The sequence below is a fragment of the Rhipicephalus microplus genome, unplaced genomic scaffold (assembly GCF_043290135.1).
Source record: "Rhipicephalus microplus isolate Deutch F79 unplaced genomic scaffold, USDA_Rmic scaffold_49, whole genome shotgun sequence".
NCBI lineage: Eukaryota > Metazoa > Arthropoda > Arachnida > Ixodida > Ixodidae > Rhipicephalus > Rhipicephalus microplus.
This window is the reverse complement of record NW_027464622.1, coordinates 358210-377023: the sequence shown is the minus strand read 5'-3', so window position 1 is coordinate 377023 and position 18814 is coordinate 358210. Positions and strand designations below refer to the sequence as shown.

The following is an 18814-nucleotide window of genomic DNA, read 5'->3' as shown; positions in this document are numbered from 1 at the left end:
TTTAGACTAATAACCTGAAATGAAACAATGCTTGTACTGGCACTCTTTGGCCTTAGACACCCTTGGGCCAATAAAACTTAACCTATTCAAAACTTGGAAAGTCAGGAGAATGACCTCGACAATGACTGGTTGGTCTCTAAGATAGCCAAACACTAGGTTGTTATATGCCAATTCGTTCCTTATTCAGCTTGAAGTGCACTTCTGACCACTCAAGATGGAGCTTTACACGAGAACAAATCTCTACCATTAGGGAACGAGGTGTTGCATTGCAAAATTTCAATGCTTCATTGCACTTGCTTTCATATTGAGGAGTTACACCTGTGCAGCCCTAAAACTTTCTATTACTAGTCACACATGATGAAGTGTCGTGGCTCATATTTAACTGTGTGAAGGAATACAAGCTTACTGAAGTTCATTCTGCAAGTAGTGCTCTGCATCGACTTCTTTTTAAAATTTTTGTTCCACTCACAGGACAGTTAGCTTGCTATCGACTATTTGACATCCACTCAGGAAATTTTTCAAGACCCCCCCCCCCTTTCCCGCCTGTCATTTTTTAATGTACTCATTTTACAATTATAAGTGCACAATTATTGTCTAAAAAATAGTACAAAATATAGTATTGCAAATGTGTTATGTACTGTATAGAACTCATAGGTTACGTTTTTGACATCAGTTGGCACACATTCTCAATGTCCTCTTGCTGATATGTCATTGATGTAACTAAGCAGCTCAGCTTAAACACCTGGTAATCTATTGGAGATTGCTAGGCTACTTTGTTTTTTTTCACTACAGGATTACACATGTCTCGACAGGCGTATACCCAGAAGGAATACTTCAGAGCGCCTCTAAAAGCCAGAATCCTGGGAAAAATGTCACTAGAAAGCGGGACGCAATGAGACAAAGAAGCATCCACCGATACTACGCCGTCTTGGTTGTCAAATCTTCATGAAGACGATGTTAGGCCCAGGCCTATAATGTTTCCAGCTTCATTTAGTAGGCCAGGAAGTGTTGCTAGAATGTGTGAATTCTCTCGTTATCTTCCACAAAGTTTTCCCAACAAAAAGGTGTTAGAATGTACAGCTCCATGAAAACTTGCTACTGCAAGTGTTTATGCTTTCAATAAAAAAAAAACTGCACATGTCAGGTCACTGCGCTTATTTTTTGCCCCGGACAATTGAAACACAGTTCTTCAAAGGTTTAGCATATCTACAGGTTAGGAGCAATCCACTTCAGTGTTCCAGCAGAGTGCGTAACATGGCACCGATTTTAAAAATGTCCATTGCAGAAAATGGTGGTGCAAGCTAGCCCCAGGGAGAGCAGGGACGTCATTAATTTGCAAGGTTATTACTGTCATGTACGAGTGTTAAGTCGCACGAGGTGCTCAAAATGGTGCTAGCGTGTTTTCGCATTTGTGACATCGAGCTATTTAAAAGCAGTCAGTGAATTGATCTAACTGAATGAAGCATTGCACGACCTTCCAAGACACCTCCTCTTGGCAACAGCCATGAATGATTCTTATCAGTATGTTGGTGGTAGTATGATTCGTAACTGGTGTAAAGCACATACATCAAATAACATCTGATTAGAGCACATAGTGGTCAATGTGCATACTAATGCTGGTTTGGTTTTAATACAGCGAAAGAAAATGTCACTGAGACGATGAGACTGTCACACTTTTGCATCATTGGTAATACTGTCCAGTATAACAAAACGTGCACACAAAGGTAATACTACACAGTATTACATTATTGCAAAAATTGTACAGTGAGAATTCATACGTGATATGCACATACAGCAACAAGCTTGAGCAATTTTTCTCCCTCTGGAAGAGTACATGTCAAGCTTCTAGCTGAAAATATGCAATCATGCAATTGCTTTCAACATGTATGCATGCTTAACTAAGGTAGCTTACAACAGATGTAACAGCAAAATGCGTATGAATTGCAGGAGCCTCGCTACATGAGGCATAATTTAATAGTGTAAGCAACAGTTGCTGTGTGATGTAATGTAAATGAATTAGTTGCAATTATGCAAGGTTTTCCCTGTAAGTACTAGTTTTAGATGCAAGAAATAGTCTGAATGTTGTTCATATCATTTATTCAGACTGTAGTCGACATGTAACTAATTCCACTGCATTTTTTGTTTTCAGATGGAATCTACACGAAGAGCAGACTCTGCAAATTCTGCATACAAATAAATGCTGATAAAAAAAGGCTTTATCATGTATATTAGCATTTACTGCAACATCATGAGCTGTGCTGGCATTTACCGAAACAGCCATCGTCCGCATTATTCAAGAAAACGAAATAATACAGCGCCAAGATCAAATTACCTACAGCTATGCAGCTATGGACCACTAGTAAAAAAAAAAGCAACACATTCAGACATAAATTTGTCCATTTACGCATAGTCGTACACCTCCACAGGTCGGCAAAAAATAGGCTGCTACATATGGAACAATGAATGTAAAGTAACTACCCTAGTAATAACAACTCTTGGGGGGGGGGGGGGGGGGACCACTGTGAAATTGCACGAAGGCATTTCCTGCACAGAACTTCCATCATAAAGCCTTCGTTCAAAAAACAGCATGCCCTTGCACTAAAAACGTGCTACCCAATGATAAGTGCGCAACCAAATCGGCTTTGGTTTTTCGCGTGGTTAAGCATGCCACTTAGGGCAAAGGTGAACGGCAGTGGCTGCAGCTTCTTTTCGAGGACTGCACCCACGGTCCAGTTGCTGTCGACCATACCGCGAAAAACAAGGTTCGCCTTGGGCAAGTCCACTTGGTAGCCAATAGAAGCGACGCTTTCGCCCACCCTGAAGTTTGTCTCGACTTCAACGCCCACTTGCGTAGTCTCGCTGCCACGATGATAGTAACAGCAGTGTGCGCCCGCCATGCCCAAGGTGCCACTGACTATGTAGTTGGGGCCAGTGTAACGTCCCGCCATCGAGAGGACGGCAATTTCGCCACCCGGAACTTGAGGTCCGTACTGGTACGCCAACTCGGCGCCGAGGGCCACGTTCGGAAGCACATTCTGAAGGTAGTGCGCCACAATGACGCCAGAATTGTTCAAGACGTCAATATTGCCTAGCGTGGCCGATGCGGTGTACGATGGACCCCGGTAGTCGGCGGTCAACTGTGTTGCAACGTACCGGTTGTCCTGGACTTGCGCCGCTATTTTGGTGCGAACGCGAGGTGTGAACTGGTGAATAATGTTCGCATTTAGGTTACCGCTCGGATCGATGTCACCTAGCAGGACCGGGTACGACTCGGCCGGACCAAACTGCTGCGTGCCCACGTACGTGGCTCCAAATCTGTATCCGGAAGGCGTTATGGAGCTCATGTTGAGGGTATGACTGATCTGGAAATGGTTGCTGAGACCCTTGTTGACCATCAGGCGACCTCCCTCGAAGTTTGCGGGAAATATGTCTTTGCACTTTTTATGGAGGTCTTCTAGTGTACCGGGGTTATGCACTTCACCGTCGCCTTGAAGTGACAACTCACGCTGGTCCGGTGGCGCGGGTACCGATGGTGGAGGTGCCGGGGCCATGGCCGTCGGGGGAGATAAAGGACTCGAAGCGAACACGTTACCCATCGCTCTTTATAATACTCGCCCGGTAGCGTTGGTTGCCGTGACCTGCGAGTCGCGAACGAGCACGGATATACGACGGGTAATCTATGGGAGCACGTGTTCAGGTAGCTCCGACTACCCGACCACCATGAAGAGAAACAGCACTGGCTTCGGCCGCGACTTCGACAGAGTCTGTGGATTCAATCAGTCACACGGTAGTTGCGGCCATGACCTACTACACTCCTGACCTGTTCAGATAGCGGGGTTCCTATGGGAGCGCGTGTCCCCGCTCTCGTTCAATCGCTCGCCGTAGGTGGCGCTACCTATAACCTGTTCGTCTGCTACTGTGCGGCCGGCAGGAGGGCGACGGACTGATACCATGCGTCTGCTTCTGTGACAAACTGCCTATACGTGCACGAAGGACTTCAATTATGTCATTATACCCGACCGCCTGCCAGCCCTATATAGAGTGAACAGTTAATCGCCACATTTCGTTACCGGCGTAACGTTTCTAATTACCTTAAGTAAGCTTATACAGAAACGAACAAAGCTGTATGGGAAGATAGAGGTTTGAGATGAGAAATACATTTGACCAAATTCGGTCGCTAACTTCAGTGACACCCAGTGTTCAAGAGTTGTCCATCGCTAAACACACACACACACACACACACACACACACACACACACACACACACACACACACACACACACACACAGAGAGACAAACTGTGGAGGCAGCACGTAAATATTTCATATCATTAATTTTTTTATGGATTTCGGCGGCATTTGTTGAGGCAGCCTTCGGGAAGGGTGCTCGAACCCCTCGCAACCCACCGCTACGCATTTTTACATAATTTACAGATTTCGTATATTTACTTTTTTCTTGTGTGCTATATTTAAATTTCTTGGCACTATTTGTGGAGCCTGCCATATTAGCCGCGGTACTTTAAAAAAGCTTTCATGTTTTTTAGCTCAGTGAATTAGCATAACACACGGAAATAAAGTTTACTAAAGCACCCTGGTGCTTCTTGCTAGCTTGCAACTCGTTCTGAATTGAAACGACTCTCAAAAACACAAGACTCACCTTTTCTTCCAATTGCCTCGATCCATTCTTCCCGTATGTCTGTGGCAGGAAACTCGTGAAAACTTACTTTACTTTGTTTGCCTTGTTCCGATTTGCAATATGGCACGCAGCAATACACCATACTTACATTTGAGGTGTCAGCTCATCTAAAAAAAAAAAACTGCACGCGGCCACTATTAGAGCTGACTACTGCAGCTATCTGCCGTCTGCAAGTTTCTGCACACGACCTACTGTGTTTCTGCGTATCTTCTGCAATTTGTGTATGCGTATCGTCTGGAACCATCGTGATTCAGTGTGAACAATGAATGCCTAACAATAGTTTTTTTATCTCGTTGGACTACGTTTTCATTCAAGAAATATTTTCATAATAAATTTTCCTTCATTTGTAGAAAAGTTCCCGTCTGCTTGCCACTGTGACCCTTTGTGTGCTTTTTTTACGGTTCTATTTCTGCTTCAAACGTCCACACGAATGCAGCCAACTCTGACGAGGAATCATATCGCTTTATTTGCCATATTTTACACATTCATACACAATTCATGCACAATAAGAACGATTTGCACTGCCACAGCGATGGCTGAAGCAGACGACAGCGAACAGGTGCTGCCTAGCGCCACGCCGCTCGTAGGTGACGGCCCTAGCGGCAGAAGGTATGAACTAGAACGTGGGCGCTGGAAGAGGTGCTCTCTGGGCAGGTCAGGAGTGTAGTAGGTCATGGTTGCGGCAGTCTCTCACAAACAAAATACGCACAACTAAAATGCAAACAAAGTTAACGAAAGCTTTACAACGCTCGTTAAAAATTGCTGTGCATTAATTTTATGTAAATTAATTACGTTTGTGATTGTTTGTTTGTGTCACTGGCACAACAGACGGCTTTGTGTGAGAGGCGTCGCCATTTTATCCTCGCCACCATCACACCGATCGCACTTCCCGCTCGCTGTGGATGCTCGCCGACGGCGCTCACATGTTTTTTGGCGGCGCCAGAAATATGGCGGATAGTGCTAGTGAAAGTGATAGCAGCTCAGTTGACGGAGCAATGGTTGCCCCGTCTCCTCTGTCGCGAGAGCAGATGCAGAAACGCGTTGACTCTCTCCAGCAGGAGAACCGGGTGCTGAAGATGGAACTGGAAACTTACAGGCTTCGAGTGAAGACGTTGCAGGAGCAGAACCGCGCGTTGCGGCAAGTCAGCGTCAACATTGTGAGGCCTAACCTTGACATTTTACGAATTTATAGGTTTCGCTCATTCAAAAACTATTGAGTTTGTGCTGCCACGTAGTTCAAGCCAGGGTGCGGTACGTAAAGTAACGGCTTCACGCCGCAGAAGTCTTAAGACTAAACTCCCTTGCATCCATTTGTGTACTCGTTCGTCGTGAAAATTGAAAAGTACCGGCATGTTGCATAGTGCGTAAGCCGAAGAACTACATAGTTTACGTATATCGATATTTATGCGTACTGTAAGCATGGGAGCAGCTGACACTGTCTAACGCTTTTGCAGCAAGCCAAAGCCGAACAGGAGGAGGAATTCATCAGCAACACGCTGTTGAAGAAGATTCAAGCGCTCAAGAAAGAAAAGGAGACGCTCGCCCTTAACTACGAACAGGAGGAGGAGTGCCTTACGAATGATCTTTCCCGAAAGCTCAACCAGGTTTGCATTCTCGTTATTAGGGCATATTCATTCTGGTTGTCATGTGCAGGGTATCTGCAGTCGCATGGTGCCCCGCCTCATAGTGATGCAGTGGGTTGTCTACGTCGGAATATCTTGGCGATTCAATTGTACTGTAAAGATGCTTTATTGCCTGATGTGCTTCCTACATGCATACACACATCCCTTGGCATTAATAGTTTCGCACTTGCTGCAAGTCACACATTAAAGAGGCCTCACAGTGTGTGACATGCAGTTTAGGAAAAGTGTATTTGCTGCACCATGGCCAGTTGCAACAAACCGCCATTACAGTGACATTGTGGAGCTGTGCTAGTTGCAGACGTCTGTCAGATAAGGACACAGTGCTGATTCCAACGTTTCAATACACAGAATGCTGAAGATGTGCTGGACGTTAATTGCCATGGCCAATTATAGTTTGCTTACATGTTGGTGTTAAAATGCTGTCAGGAACACTGTTGTCATGAGCATATTTGTCTTCATTTTTATATTTCAGTAGAACAGTAGTGTAGGACAACAAGCCTTATAGTGTGTTATCATTGGTCAGTGTTGCCATAGACGAGTACCACTTCTGGTTTGAGACATGCTGAATGTTAATTCCACTTGTGTATAGGAGGGTTGAACAAGCGGGCAGGGCCACCGAGATGGTGCCAGCGCCGGGACAGCAAGCACGTTGATCTTGGCGGTTTCCCCATACTCAACCGCACTCGTATCTGTACCCACTGCAGCATCATGCATATTGTTATGCACACAGCCTTTTGTTGCTGCTCACCATTTCGACAGAACTGATGAAGCGCATCACAAAGACATCAGCACCATGAGACGCCACTATGGCCCCAAGCAACTCTCCTATATATCGGTGTATTATGATCAGTGCACAAAACGGACAAAAAACACAAGAAAGTGCATGACATAAGTGCTGTCTGATAACTGAAAGTTTAATGGAAGAATCATGTCAAATGTATGCAGACATGAAGGCACCACCACACATGTCATCAAGTATGCTGCAGATACGAAATCTCAGCATCTGTGGGAGCGATTGAAGGTTGGCTCATGCACCTCTCTCCTGCTTTTATGATTTCATATGCTGCAGCAATTTTCAGGCGTGCGCTGAACACTATGCCTCATCAGCATGGTGGTTTTGTCAAGCTCAGCTGCGCAGCCACACTGCCAGCAATGGAGGGCAAGATGCGTAGATGGTGTACCTTTCAAAGAGCTAGCATGCTCCCTTATACGGACGTTGAGGCAACGTCCCGTCTGCCCAATGTCTTGCATGGCTAGGGGTGAAGCACACCACTCGCACAGTCAGTGAAATGCTTGCAGTGCTTTATAGAGCAACCTACAGCACTGACAGTGGCCTCCCCCTTCTGCACTCTTTTGTCAACTCTTGCACACACGCTTCCTAGCTTCTTGCCAGCATAAGACATTTGTGTCATAATGACTTTCCACTTTCTTCAAACTGCAACACGGCGTGGAGGTATGGCATAACGACGACAACTTTTAATGAGATCTAACAAACAACCATGCTAAGGAAAAATATAGGGGATGTTATATAAGGTAATCGTTATTGAAGAAAAGTGGATGAAAAGATAACTTGCCGTCGGAAGGGACCGAATCTGCGACCCTCGAAGGTCTCAGGTTTGGTCCTGCCCACGGTAGGATAAATTTAATACTAATTAGAATACTAATTTAAATACTAATTTAGCCCTGCCACAGTAGTCTAGTGGTTATGACTCGACTACTGACACCTAAGGTCACTGGATTGAATCCTGGCCACTGCAGCTGTATTTTCGATGGAGGTGAAAATGTTCGAGGCCTGTGTACTTAGATTTAGGTGCACGTTAAAAACACCCCAGGTGGTCAAAATTTCCGGAGCCCTTCACTGCGGAATCTCTCATCATACGGTGGTTCTGGGACGTTGAACCTGTAGTGAACACATATTCCGAAGGGGTACGGCTGCTAGCGCGGGTCCGGTCTTAGCGAGCCGCAGCGCACGCATTAATTGTTGCCGTGGTGAGGCCAAGATAGTGTTCAAGGTCGCAACACTTTGTCTGCGGCAACACCAAAAACGCAGTACAGAACCCGTTGCAAAGGCGCGGCGGGAAAGCAAATGGGCTTATCCACGCCTTGGGCGAGAAGTACTACACAGGGGTGTCATGAGCACGTCTCCGTGGTAAAAGTGATTCACGGAGACACCGGCACAAAGGCGAAATAAACACGTGGACGAAATAAACACGGAAGAAAAAGCAAAAGAGAGCAATAATGGCACTCAATATCTGGCCAAAAGAAAATAAAAACGAAATACAAATGCACACTTAATATTACACAAGAGAAACAAAATACACATGAACACTTAAAAAATGAACACTGGCAGCAAAATGGGCGGGGTCAACTTCTTTACGAGAAAAGGCCGTAAAGAAGCTAATCTATACTGAGGCTAGACAGTAAACTGAGGGCCTTCGGTTGTGGAGAAGTCCACCGTCCGGCGCGAAATCGCAAAGGTGGCCATTTCCTCAGATTATACCGGTACGGGGTCCGAATGCGGTCCGCCACCCCGGGTGTGCCTCGTTGCTTGCGCAAAGTGTTGCTGGGTGCTGACGCGAGCTCGTTGGACCGTGGCATAGGACTTCATGACTGCGATGTGGGCATGGCTGAATTTTCCCAAAAGGGGATCTTTCAGCAAGTACACGCCTCGGATGCTCACTGACAATCGGTTCATTAAACTGGGCAGCTTGCCAACCCTTGGTTCCACCGTTTGTCAGACAGGGCAGGCACGAAATAGTGATAAATGTCGCGCTTCGTGCCGGACCAGGTCACGTCATTGTTCGGTTTGCAAAAACTTTCGAGCCACTCGGGTGACTGGCCACGAGTTCGTCGTGAGATGATCGCAACAGTGCGGCTATTGGACTTTTTTGAGTATAGCCACCTTAAACGGATTCGCAGACGTCTCGCCGGTGGCTATATAGTTCAGCGGGAGCCCGTCATGGTCCAGCAAAATGGATTCGCCGGGTACTCGGCGAAAGACGCTGTTTCCAGCCCCCTATTCCGCCCGCTGCAGAACAAGCAGCGTAACTGCGCTCCGTCTCTTCGAGACGGTCATTAACGGCACCCGCCGCAGAGCAAGCAGTGTACACGGTGCTCTGTCTCTCCGAGACTTTAAACGGATCACTTTGCTGAGCCTTCAGTAGCTCGTCGCTGCCGAAAGCGATTTCCATTCTCTCAAAGGGGGAGTCTGGTATTGCGCCCACTCAGGACTGCAGCAACTGCTGCGTGCACGGCGTCACGGGTTCGCTCTCAGCACTGTGGGCTTCGGAAAGCTCCACCGCTACGCAGTGCGCCGCTGTTTTGCCCCTGACGCTTGCATGTGCTAAGGCACCGCGAGTGGCCGTCGCACCGGAATCCAGGTTCTCGGCGGACAACGGAGGGCACGAGAAAGCGCGTCAGCTACCATGTTGGTTATGAGTTCACCACAAAAGGGGGGTGAAGACATGGACGGCTGCAAAAGGGGTGCCTGTCGATAGAGGCAATGGTCTCTTTGTGCAACGCGGCATCCGCCTAAACGGGTCAGCGGACAAAATGCCACGAAGCAGGCGTGTTGCAACGAGCCCGAATCGCACAGGCGAACCGACTCGCTTAGAGCAGTCAAAAGCTTAGAGCTTTTGATACCGCGTTGGGTGCCAGTGTAGTGTACACGTTGTTGCGAAGCGCGCCTCCGACGACGTTACGAAGGGCGCCACGAATCTCGCCGCTGACTCCACTGTTACGAAAGACGGTGACGCCAACACGGTCCCGAGGCATCACTGCTTCAAACTCCGCCGGGAAGGTCACCAGCCGTTTGGTAGCGTAGGTTTCTGAGCTCGCGACTGCTTCTGCATAAAGCTGATAGACGAGCGGACGAGACGACGGTGAGTTAAACAAAGTTTATGTACAGCATATATACAGAGGCATTACAAATTCGGCACGGGGGCTGACAGCTTAGAGACTCGAATAGCCGAGCTCTCTTCTCTGACACATCGGTCTACTGCTCGCGACGCGCCGCAGGGCTTCTTTTATATGCACCGGGTGGATTCTTTGAGTAACCAAATGTCCAACCAGAAGCGCCGCTGGTCGTGAGGTCAGAATCCTCCAATGGGGTCGCCGCTGGGCCGCGTCATTCTCATCGAATCTGGAGCCGCTACGCTGCACGTGGCTGCACCCAAGGACGAGTGACGTCGCCACGCATTGCGTCAGACTCGCCAGACAGGAAGGCGCCGATTGCTTCTACGGGCTCGCTGGCTGAGGTGACTCGCTGTGCGTGCGCGGCAGAAACGCACCGCCACGTGATGACGCCGTTGAGTTGTTCGCGTCAGGTGGGCTCGCGGGCTGGCCTTGACACAGATTGCCTTTTTCAGAGGCATGGACGTTCGCTGTGGACTTGCAGGCATAACAATGTATCCCGAAGAAGTACAGCCACTAGCGTGGTGTTAGCGAGCCGCAGCTCACGCATTAACTGTCGCCGTGGGAAGGACACAATACTGCCCAAGATTGCAACTCTTTATTGTCTGCGGTAATACAAAAAATGCAGTACAGAGCCCGTTGCAAAGGTGCGGCGGGAAAGCAAATGGGCTTTTCCGCGCCACGGGCCAGAAGTACTACACAGGGGTGCCGCGAGCACGTTTCTGTGGTAAAAGTGATTTATGTAGACACCGGGTCAAAGGCCCGGTTGCTCGAGCGAGGGCAAAGGCGCTCGTGTTGGCTTCGGAGAGATACGAGTCGGCGTAGCCTGGCCATGCACTAAGACACAGCTCTTCGCTAGCCTTCGGGGGGGGGGGGAGGGGGGGGCGACAAAAGGTAAGCGTTCACAGCGGGCGCGAGGTGCTGTTGGCGAAGTCCGAACAATCCCCAAACAAAGGGAGCCGATGGATGGAAAAGAAATGCGTGCTTACCCCATGTAGTCCCTGGGGAGGTTCTCTCTCGCTCCCGACACATGTGCGAAACTTCCAGATACTCTGCGCGTGGCGCCGCAGTCTACATCCGCTACCGGGTGAAATGGGGTTAAACTTCACTCCCCGCTCCCCCCAGCTTGGCAGACCACGGAGGAGGGGTCATGCAGAAATGTGCAGTAAAAGCCGCAGGCTAGCCTCAATTCCCACAAACCCCAGAAAAAAATTTAATTTAAAAAAAAATGTTTGGTTGATATATTATTACATACCCTCATAAAGGGACCCTGAAACTGTTTCGCTGAAGTTTTTTCAACGTTTAGGTTAGAGCAGCATCAAATCATTCACACCACAAATTTAGCGGCACGCTGTGTACGAAGGCCACTACAGACAGTTTTATCTCTTTCTCACTCCTGCCTTGCCTCCACGGCTCACGAGACATGTTGGCATTCGTGGCAATTCGCAGCGCTCTCATAATCACGCCTATTGGATTCTGCTTGGCCTCAGAGATTGAGTGCAACCTGTCGGCATGCTACCTTCGAGATCATAGCCAAGTGCACCCGGCAGCACGCATGCCGTCCGTCAATAGAGACGAAGACCGCGAGTAGTTTATATATTCGCCGACAGGTGCTGCCACCCTACTGGCCAATTTTATATCCACGCATTCCACACAGCCTATCAAATCAGGAGCGTTGGGCTACCAGAGCATGTCATACTGTGAATTGGTGGTTGAAAACGCATTTGGCTGAGCCGCACTGGTCTGCAGCAATTCATAGCTTTAAAGCATTCTAATGAATTACGAGATCTGAAATCAGTCTCTAAGTTAACCTTAGGACTTTGTCCACCGGCCCAATGTGTTTGTAAAAATGGTCAAAACCATTTTAGGGTCCCTGTAAAGGCCATCCCTGGCAGTTTTCCGAGGTCAATGAATCTCTAAAAATTGCTGGGTACATTCGTATACACAAATCTGTGCGTCCGAATTACAGGCTATAGAAATGCGCAGATTCTTTACAAATGAATTTTATAGATTGCCCAAACTCTGCCTCGGCTTATGTGGTGGTTCATGGGCCTAGGAGCTGAAACAGGAGACGAGATGTGGACAAGAGCAATACGTTTATATGCAACTCGGAGAGACTGTAGACTGACACATAACACAAATGAGCTTCCGTAAGTTCAAGGAATGCATGAAGAGTTCCTCGGCGACAAAGTAGCGTCAAGATATCGCTCACATGCAGTACACCCACAGTACCCGTTGTTATTTTCCCCTTACGGTACTGTTGCTGTCGGGGCCATCATAACGTTGAAAGTCTGCGCAGGGAGGGTGCCATCGGTGCACTTGAAGCTGGATTGGCCAGCTACTTATCTGTAGCCTCTAGCTGTGACCTCTAGAATGGCGACCTAGCAGTCCGTCACCGCTCTCCGTATTTGGCAGCCGCGCCAGAACATCAGAGGTCCAAGACTGCAAGGATGAGTGCCACGGTAGACTACAAGCCACCATTATCGTTCCCAGAACCTTTTTGCCTCTTTGTCGCAGCTACCCCTGATCGAACACTTCCTCTTTTTCGTCTCTCGAGTGTGTGTGGCATGGCGCCACAGGGATGTTGTCTTCTTCTCTTGCAGTCGCTGCCCATTTTTTTTTGTTCCTCGTGGGCCCACGTGTGATGGGTGGCAAGTGGTGTTGCATTTTGGCTGCACAGGATTACCCGTATAATTACCTGAAAAGTTGTAAAACACTCGCAGCTAATGTTTATCCATGATTACACTTTGTCTCGATATTGAAATGTTTTAGCTAGCAATGTCAGTTAACCACTCAGAAACTGTCTTAATATGATACCGGCTGAAGACTGCACATGCATGGATTGGTGTTACGCTCTTTTGTGTATGTAAAGTTATTGTGCAGTTTGTGCATGTTTTACTGTCGGGCGCATAATATGTGCATCTCGGGGACATAAAAGCACAATTACTTTGACGTGGTAAAAGATTGCCTGAGTTGGCCTTTAAGGATATGTGCTACTACATCTCTATACACGGTTGTAGTTGAAAGCCACATGATTTGTTTGTGAAATTTAGTTGTCCCACAAAAGGCATTGTGGCACGTGTGAGGCTTTAATGGAGCAATGTATGTTTTATAAGGAATTCAAAATTTGGTCGTGAGTGAGAACTAATGGACAATCATGCCAAGAAGCGTAGAGAGGATGTTATTTGTGGTAATCGTAGTGTAAATTCAAAGGAATGAAAGTGGACAAAAGGATAACTTGCTGCCAGTAGGGACTGAACCTGCAACTTTCAAATGTTATGTCCGATGCTCTAGCAAATGAGCTAGGGCGGCAGTCATCCTTCCATCCACTTATCGTGTATATCTTTGCATTTAAAACTGCCTGGGAGTGTGAGTCAGCATCGCCAGTAGCCAAGACTATGGGTAGAACTGTTTTTTTCTCTGCTGGTATCATGTAGCATGTAACCTCTCTCTCTTGTCTATATATATATATATATATATATATATATATATATATATATATATATATATTGGAGGAGCGTTTGTCGCCGGATCCGGGAATAATAGGAGAATAAAAGGAGTTTGACTCACAAGTGAAAAGATTTTTTACTTGACGTTTCGACCGTGGGCCCGGCCTTCGTCAGAATGAAACAAAACACAGCAATGGTAACCACTTATATGCCAGTTGGTCACATGGATTGTAGATAGGTACAATCAATACACGTGGAAAAAATGCGTTCAAAATGTATCAACATACTGTTCGTCAGTAACATACTCGCGTAACAAGAAGATTCAACAGCAATTGACAGCTCATGTGGTGACGAAAAAAACACCGATAACAGAAGATTAACACGTGAAAAACAGCACCTACACTGTTACGGACAATATTTTCAAGGATATAATAATAAAAGGTGATCAATGCGCATGACATATTACTGGCGCAAGAACGTTAAGGTGCCGGGATTTTCGTTGAGACCGAAAGCAATGGTACTGAATTTGTGGATGAGATATGATTCCCGGACTTCTCTGTCACGATGGGAGCTAAAGCCTGACTCTAGAATTGTAGCTTTTATCTTGCTGAAGGAATGACCTGGAAGCGCAACGTGTTTCGATAACGGTAAGTTAGGAAGGGAAATCGCGTGTGCTTTATGATTATTAAAACGTAGACGAAAGCTGGTCTCGGTTTGTCCAATGTATTGCATACCACATACAGAGCACTCCAGAAGATAGATTACGTTCGATGTGTAACAGCAAAAGTTACCCTTTATTTTAAGACTGAAACCGGAGGCGGTACTCTGAGCTGAAAGTGATGTTGTCATATGTGCACAAATTTTGCAGCGTGATTTATTGCATGGATGGCAACCCGAATATTGCGGTTTAGTAACTTTAGAGGATGTGACTAAGTCGTGTAAATTTTTAGAGCGTCTGTAGATTACTTTAGGTGGAATCGGGAAGATTGTTCGGAGACGTTGGCTTTGCAAGAGGATATTATGATGCTTTTGAAGAATACAGTTTACTCTGGGAGCCGAAGCTGAATGAGTGAGGACCAGGTTGGTTAGGCGTGAGGTGGCAGTCTTTTTCGGTGCCTTTAATAAGGTCTTGCGTTCGACGAGGTCAGCCTTTTTGAAAGCGTCTTCTACGAGACGGACAGGATAATTCTGTTTAACTAAAGATTCCCTCAGGGAAGTGCAGTTCTGGTGATAATCAGACTCATGTGTACAAACGCGTTTGAAACGGAGTGCCTGACTGTATGGAATGCTGGTCTTCCAGTGCTTTAAATGACTACTGTGAAAATGAAGATATTGGTGCCTGTCTGTGGGCTTCTTGAAAAGCGTGGTGCTTAGTCTGCCGTTCCGCAAAAAAACAGTAATGTCAAGAAAATCTGCGCGCTTGTCCGAGAATGAATGGGAGAATGATATGGAACTGTGAACATTGTTGAACGCTGTTATAAATGAAAGTAATGCATGCTCCCCGTGTTCCCAAATCAGGAAGATGTCGTCAATGTACCTTTTATAAAAAAGTGGCGTTAATGTTTGACTACTCAAGAATTCTTTCTCCAGCACACCCATGAAGATATTAGCGTAATTGGGGCCAATTTTAGTCCCCATGGAAGTCCCGTTCACTTGTACGAAATGGTCATCGTTGAATTCAAAGTTATTGTATTGAAGAATTAATTTCAATAATGTTGCTAATGTTGCGCCATCTATAGAATGGTCGGAGGCCGAACGCTCGTATTCCTGACGAACAGCTTCGATTCCGTCCTTGTGTGGAATGTTTGTATATAGGGAACAAACATCCAGAGTAACCAAGAGGGATCCTTCAGGAATAATTAAATCGGCAATGTCGCTCAAGAATTGGCCTGAGTCTTTGATGTAGGACGGGTAAGTTTGCGGAATATGGCTAATGAGGGTGTCAACAAAACTGGAAATCTTCTCAGTTACGGAACCGATAGCCGAAACTATTGGTCTGCCGGGGTTGCCTGTCTTATGAATTTTGGGTAGTAGATAAAACCTTCCTGCTGAAGGACTTAGCGGGAGCAAGAAAGATAGGTCCTTGACTGTTAACTTTTTATCTGCCACGAGTTGTTCTAATTCTTTTTTGATGACACATTTAAAATCGTTAGTGGGGTCCATTTCCAAGCGTCTGTAGAAGGTGTCATTTCGTAACTGTCTGTAAGCCTCTGAAATATAGTCAACTCGATTCATAAGAACAATGGCGCCTCCTTTGTCTGCTTGCTTGATGACAATGTCGGTATTGTTAGCCAAGCTCTTTATTGCCTCCTTTTCCTTAATAGAAATGTTGCTCTTAAATGGTTGTTGTTTTTGATATGCTTCGAGTAGATCTCGCTGGACCGCTTCAATGTAAAGATCTAGGCATTTCTCGCGTTGAATTGGAGGTGTCCATCGCTTATTCGAAAACAAAGGAGCAGTAGAGTTACTCGACGTAGGCATATTATAGAAAAATTCTCGAAGCCTCATGTTGCGGGCGAAGTTGTCTAAATCTTGTAGGAACTGAAATTCGTTATACCCACCGGAAGCGGGGCAAAAATTGAGGCCACGTGATAATACAGACTTCTCGTCATCTGACAAACAGTGATTGGAAAGGTTTACTATGTTATCATGCTCGGATGTTCTACAGGAAGTTCTTGACGTAGCCCGTGACGCGACAGTCGTCAGAGAGGCCGGTATAGGTACATTATCACGCGCAAGTTTGCTCATCTTAATCTTGACAATCTCATCTCGTTTCTTAAGCCGATACTCATCGAGAAGTATTACTTGTTCTGATGATAACCTTGATTGGGAAAGCAGTTGTCGTACAGTGTTCGACAAAGATTTTGCTGAGTGTTCATAGTGATTTAGGATGATACGGGTCAAATTCAAGGACGCATTCTTTAGTGCATCGTCCCATTTTGCTTGGTGAGTGGGCGACAATTTAACGGCTGGATGATGCACAATCATGAGACCTTTAGGAACCACTGATTCTGACACGTAAGCATTCAATGCGGAAACATGCAACTCTGATCGTATCGTTTTTTCAACTACCTTTCTAGTGCGCAAAAAATAGGTATTGTTGGAGGCAGAATACGTACCATTGCTAACATGTAGTCATTCGGGCTGTAACGTAGTGGCATCAGAGTTTCTGCACTGAACGAATGGGTTGCCAAGAAAACCAGAGGATGCAGCGCTTGGGGGAGAAGCGGTGGCCCGATGGTGGCCCCCACTTCGGTGGCCCCCACTTCCGAATTCCCTGCTCTACCTGCCGTGTCAAATGCGCACCCATCGCCAAGTCCTTTGCTGCGGCTTCCAGTCGACACCTTCGTGCCCGCCTCTACCCAGTCTTCCACCCTTCCTTCCACTACAGCGCCTGCGTCAATGACCTCTTCCAGACTTCCTTCCGGTTCTACTCTGAACTCTTCCCGTGTATCTGTTGGTACACCAACATTTGGGTCTCTTGGTGCACACCGTCAATCCTCTTCGCTTCCTGGCCCTTCTAGTTGTGCCCCTCCCGCGAGGACCAACAAGCGTCTTCGACGTCCTTCTGACTCTGGTTCTCCAAGCCCCCCACCTGTCCGACCTAACCTGACCTCCTCTCCACTTAGTGGCCATCGGGCCACCGCTTCTCCCCCAAGCGCTGCATCCTCTGGTTTTCTTGGCAACCCATTCGTTCAGTGCAGAAACTCTGATGCCACTACGTTACAGCCCGAATGACTACATGTTAGCAATGGTACGTATTCTGCCTCCAACAATACCTATTTTTTGCGCACTAGAAAGGTAGTTGAAAAAACGATACGATCAGAGTTGCATGTTTCCGCATTGAATGCTTACGTGTCAGAATCAGTGGTTCCTAAAGGTCTCATGATTGTGCATCATCCAGCCGTTAAATTGTCGCCCACTCACCAAGCAAAATGGGACGATGCACTAAAGAATGCGTCCTTGAATTTGACCCGTATCATCCTAAATCACTATGAACACTCAGCAAAATCTTTGTCGAACACTGTACGACAACTGCTTTCCCAATCAAGGTTATCATCAGAACAAGTAATACTTCTCGATGAGTATCGGCTTAAGAAACAAGATGAGATTGTCAAGATTAAGATGAGCAAACTTGCGCGTGATAATGTACCTATACCGGCCTCTCTGACGACTGTCGCGTCACGGGCTACGTCAAGAACTTCCTGTAGAACATCCGAGCATGATAACATAGTAAACCTTTCCAATCACTGTTTGTCAGATGACGAGAAGTCTGTATTATCACGTGGCCTCAATTTTTGCCCCGCTTCCGGTGGGTATAACGAATTTCAGTTCCTACAAGATTTAGACAACTTCGCCCGCAACATGAGGCTTCGAGAATTTTTCTATAATATGCCTACGTCGAGTAACTCTACTGCTCCTTTGTTTTCGAATAAGCGATGGACACCTCCAATTCAACGCGAGAAATGCCTAGATCTTTACATTGAAGCGGTCCAGCGAGATCTACTCGAAGCATATCAAAAACAACAACCATTTAAGAGCAACATTTCTATTAAGGAAAAGGAGGCAATAAAGAGCTTGGCTAACAATACCGACATTGTCATCAAGCAAGCAGACAAAGGAGGCGCCATTGTTCTTATGAATCGAGTTGACTATATTTCAGAGGCTTACAGACAGTTACGAAATGACACCTTCTACAGACGCTTGGAAATGGACCCCACTAACGATTTTAAATGTGTCATCAAAAAAGAATTAGAACAACTCGTGGCAGATAAAAAGTTAACAGTCAAGGACCTATCTTTCTTGCTCCCGCTAAGTCCTTCAGCAGGAAGGTTTTATCTACTACCCAAAATTCATAAGACAGGCAACCCCGGCAGACCAATAGTTTCGGCTATCGGTTCCGTAACTGAGAAGATTTCCAGTTTTGTTGACACCCTCATTAGCCATATTCCGCAAACTTACCCGTCCTACATCAAAGACTCAGGCCAATTCTTGAGCGACATTGCCGATTTAATTATTCCTGAAGGATCCCTCTTGGTTACTCTGGATGTTTGTTCCCTATATACAAACATTCCACACAAGGACGGAATCGAAGCTGTTCGTCAGGAATACGAG

General features: G+C 46.5%; 2 protein-coding genes across 2 annotated transcripts in view; one reads left to right on the top strand and one right to left on the bottom strand.

Moving 5' to 3' along the window:
• Nucleotides 1–2080: 2080 nt before the first annotated feature.
• Nucleotides 2081–3762, bottom strand: LOC119161119 (mitochondrial import receptor subunit TOM40 homolog 1). Its single transcript, XM_037413457.2, has one exon. The coding sequence runs from the start codon at nucleotides 3594–3596 to the stop codon at nucleotides 2610–2612; it is 987 nt and encodes a 328-aa protein (XP_037269354.1). The 5' UTR covers nucleotides 3597–3762; the 3' UTR covers nucleotides 2081–2609.
• Nucleotides 3763–5552: 1790 nt separating this feature from the next.
• Nucleotides 5553–18814, top strand: part of LOC119161116 (coiled-coil domain-containing protein 6) — a 44644-nt gene continuing 31382 nt past the window's right edge. Inside the window, exons 1-2 of the mRNA XM_037413454.2 lie at nucleotides 5553–5852; nucleotides 6150–6299. Of these exons, the coding sequence (XP_037269351.1) occupies nucleotides 5598–5852; nucleotides 6150–6299 (405 nt within the window). The 5' untranslated portion in view covers nucleotides 5553–5597. The remainder of the gene's footprint in view (nucleotides 5853–6149; nucleotides 6300–18814) is intronic.

Excerpts from the sequence above, each read along its gene's own strand:
- LOC119161119 (XM_037413457.2), bottom strand. The coding sequence starts at position 3,596 with ATGGGTAACGTGTTCGCTTCGAGTCCTTTATCTCCCCCGACGGCCATG.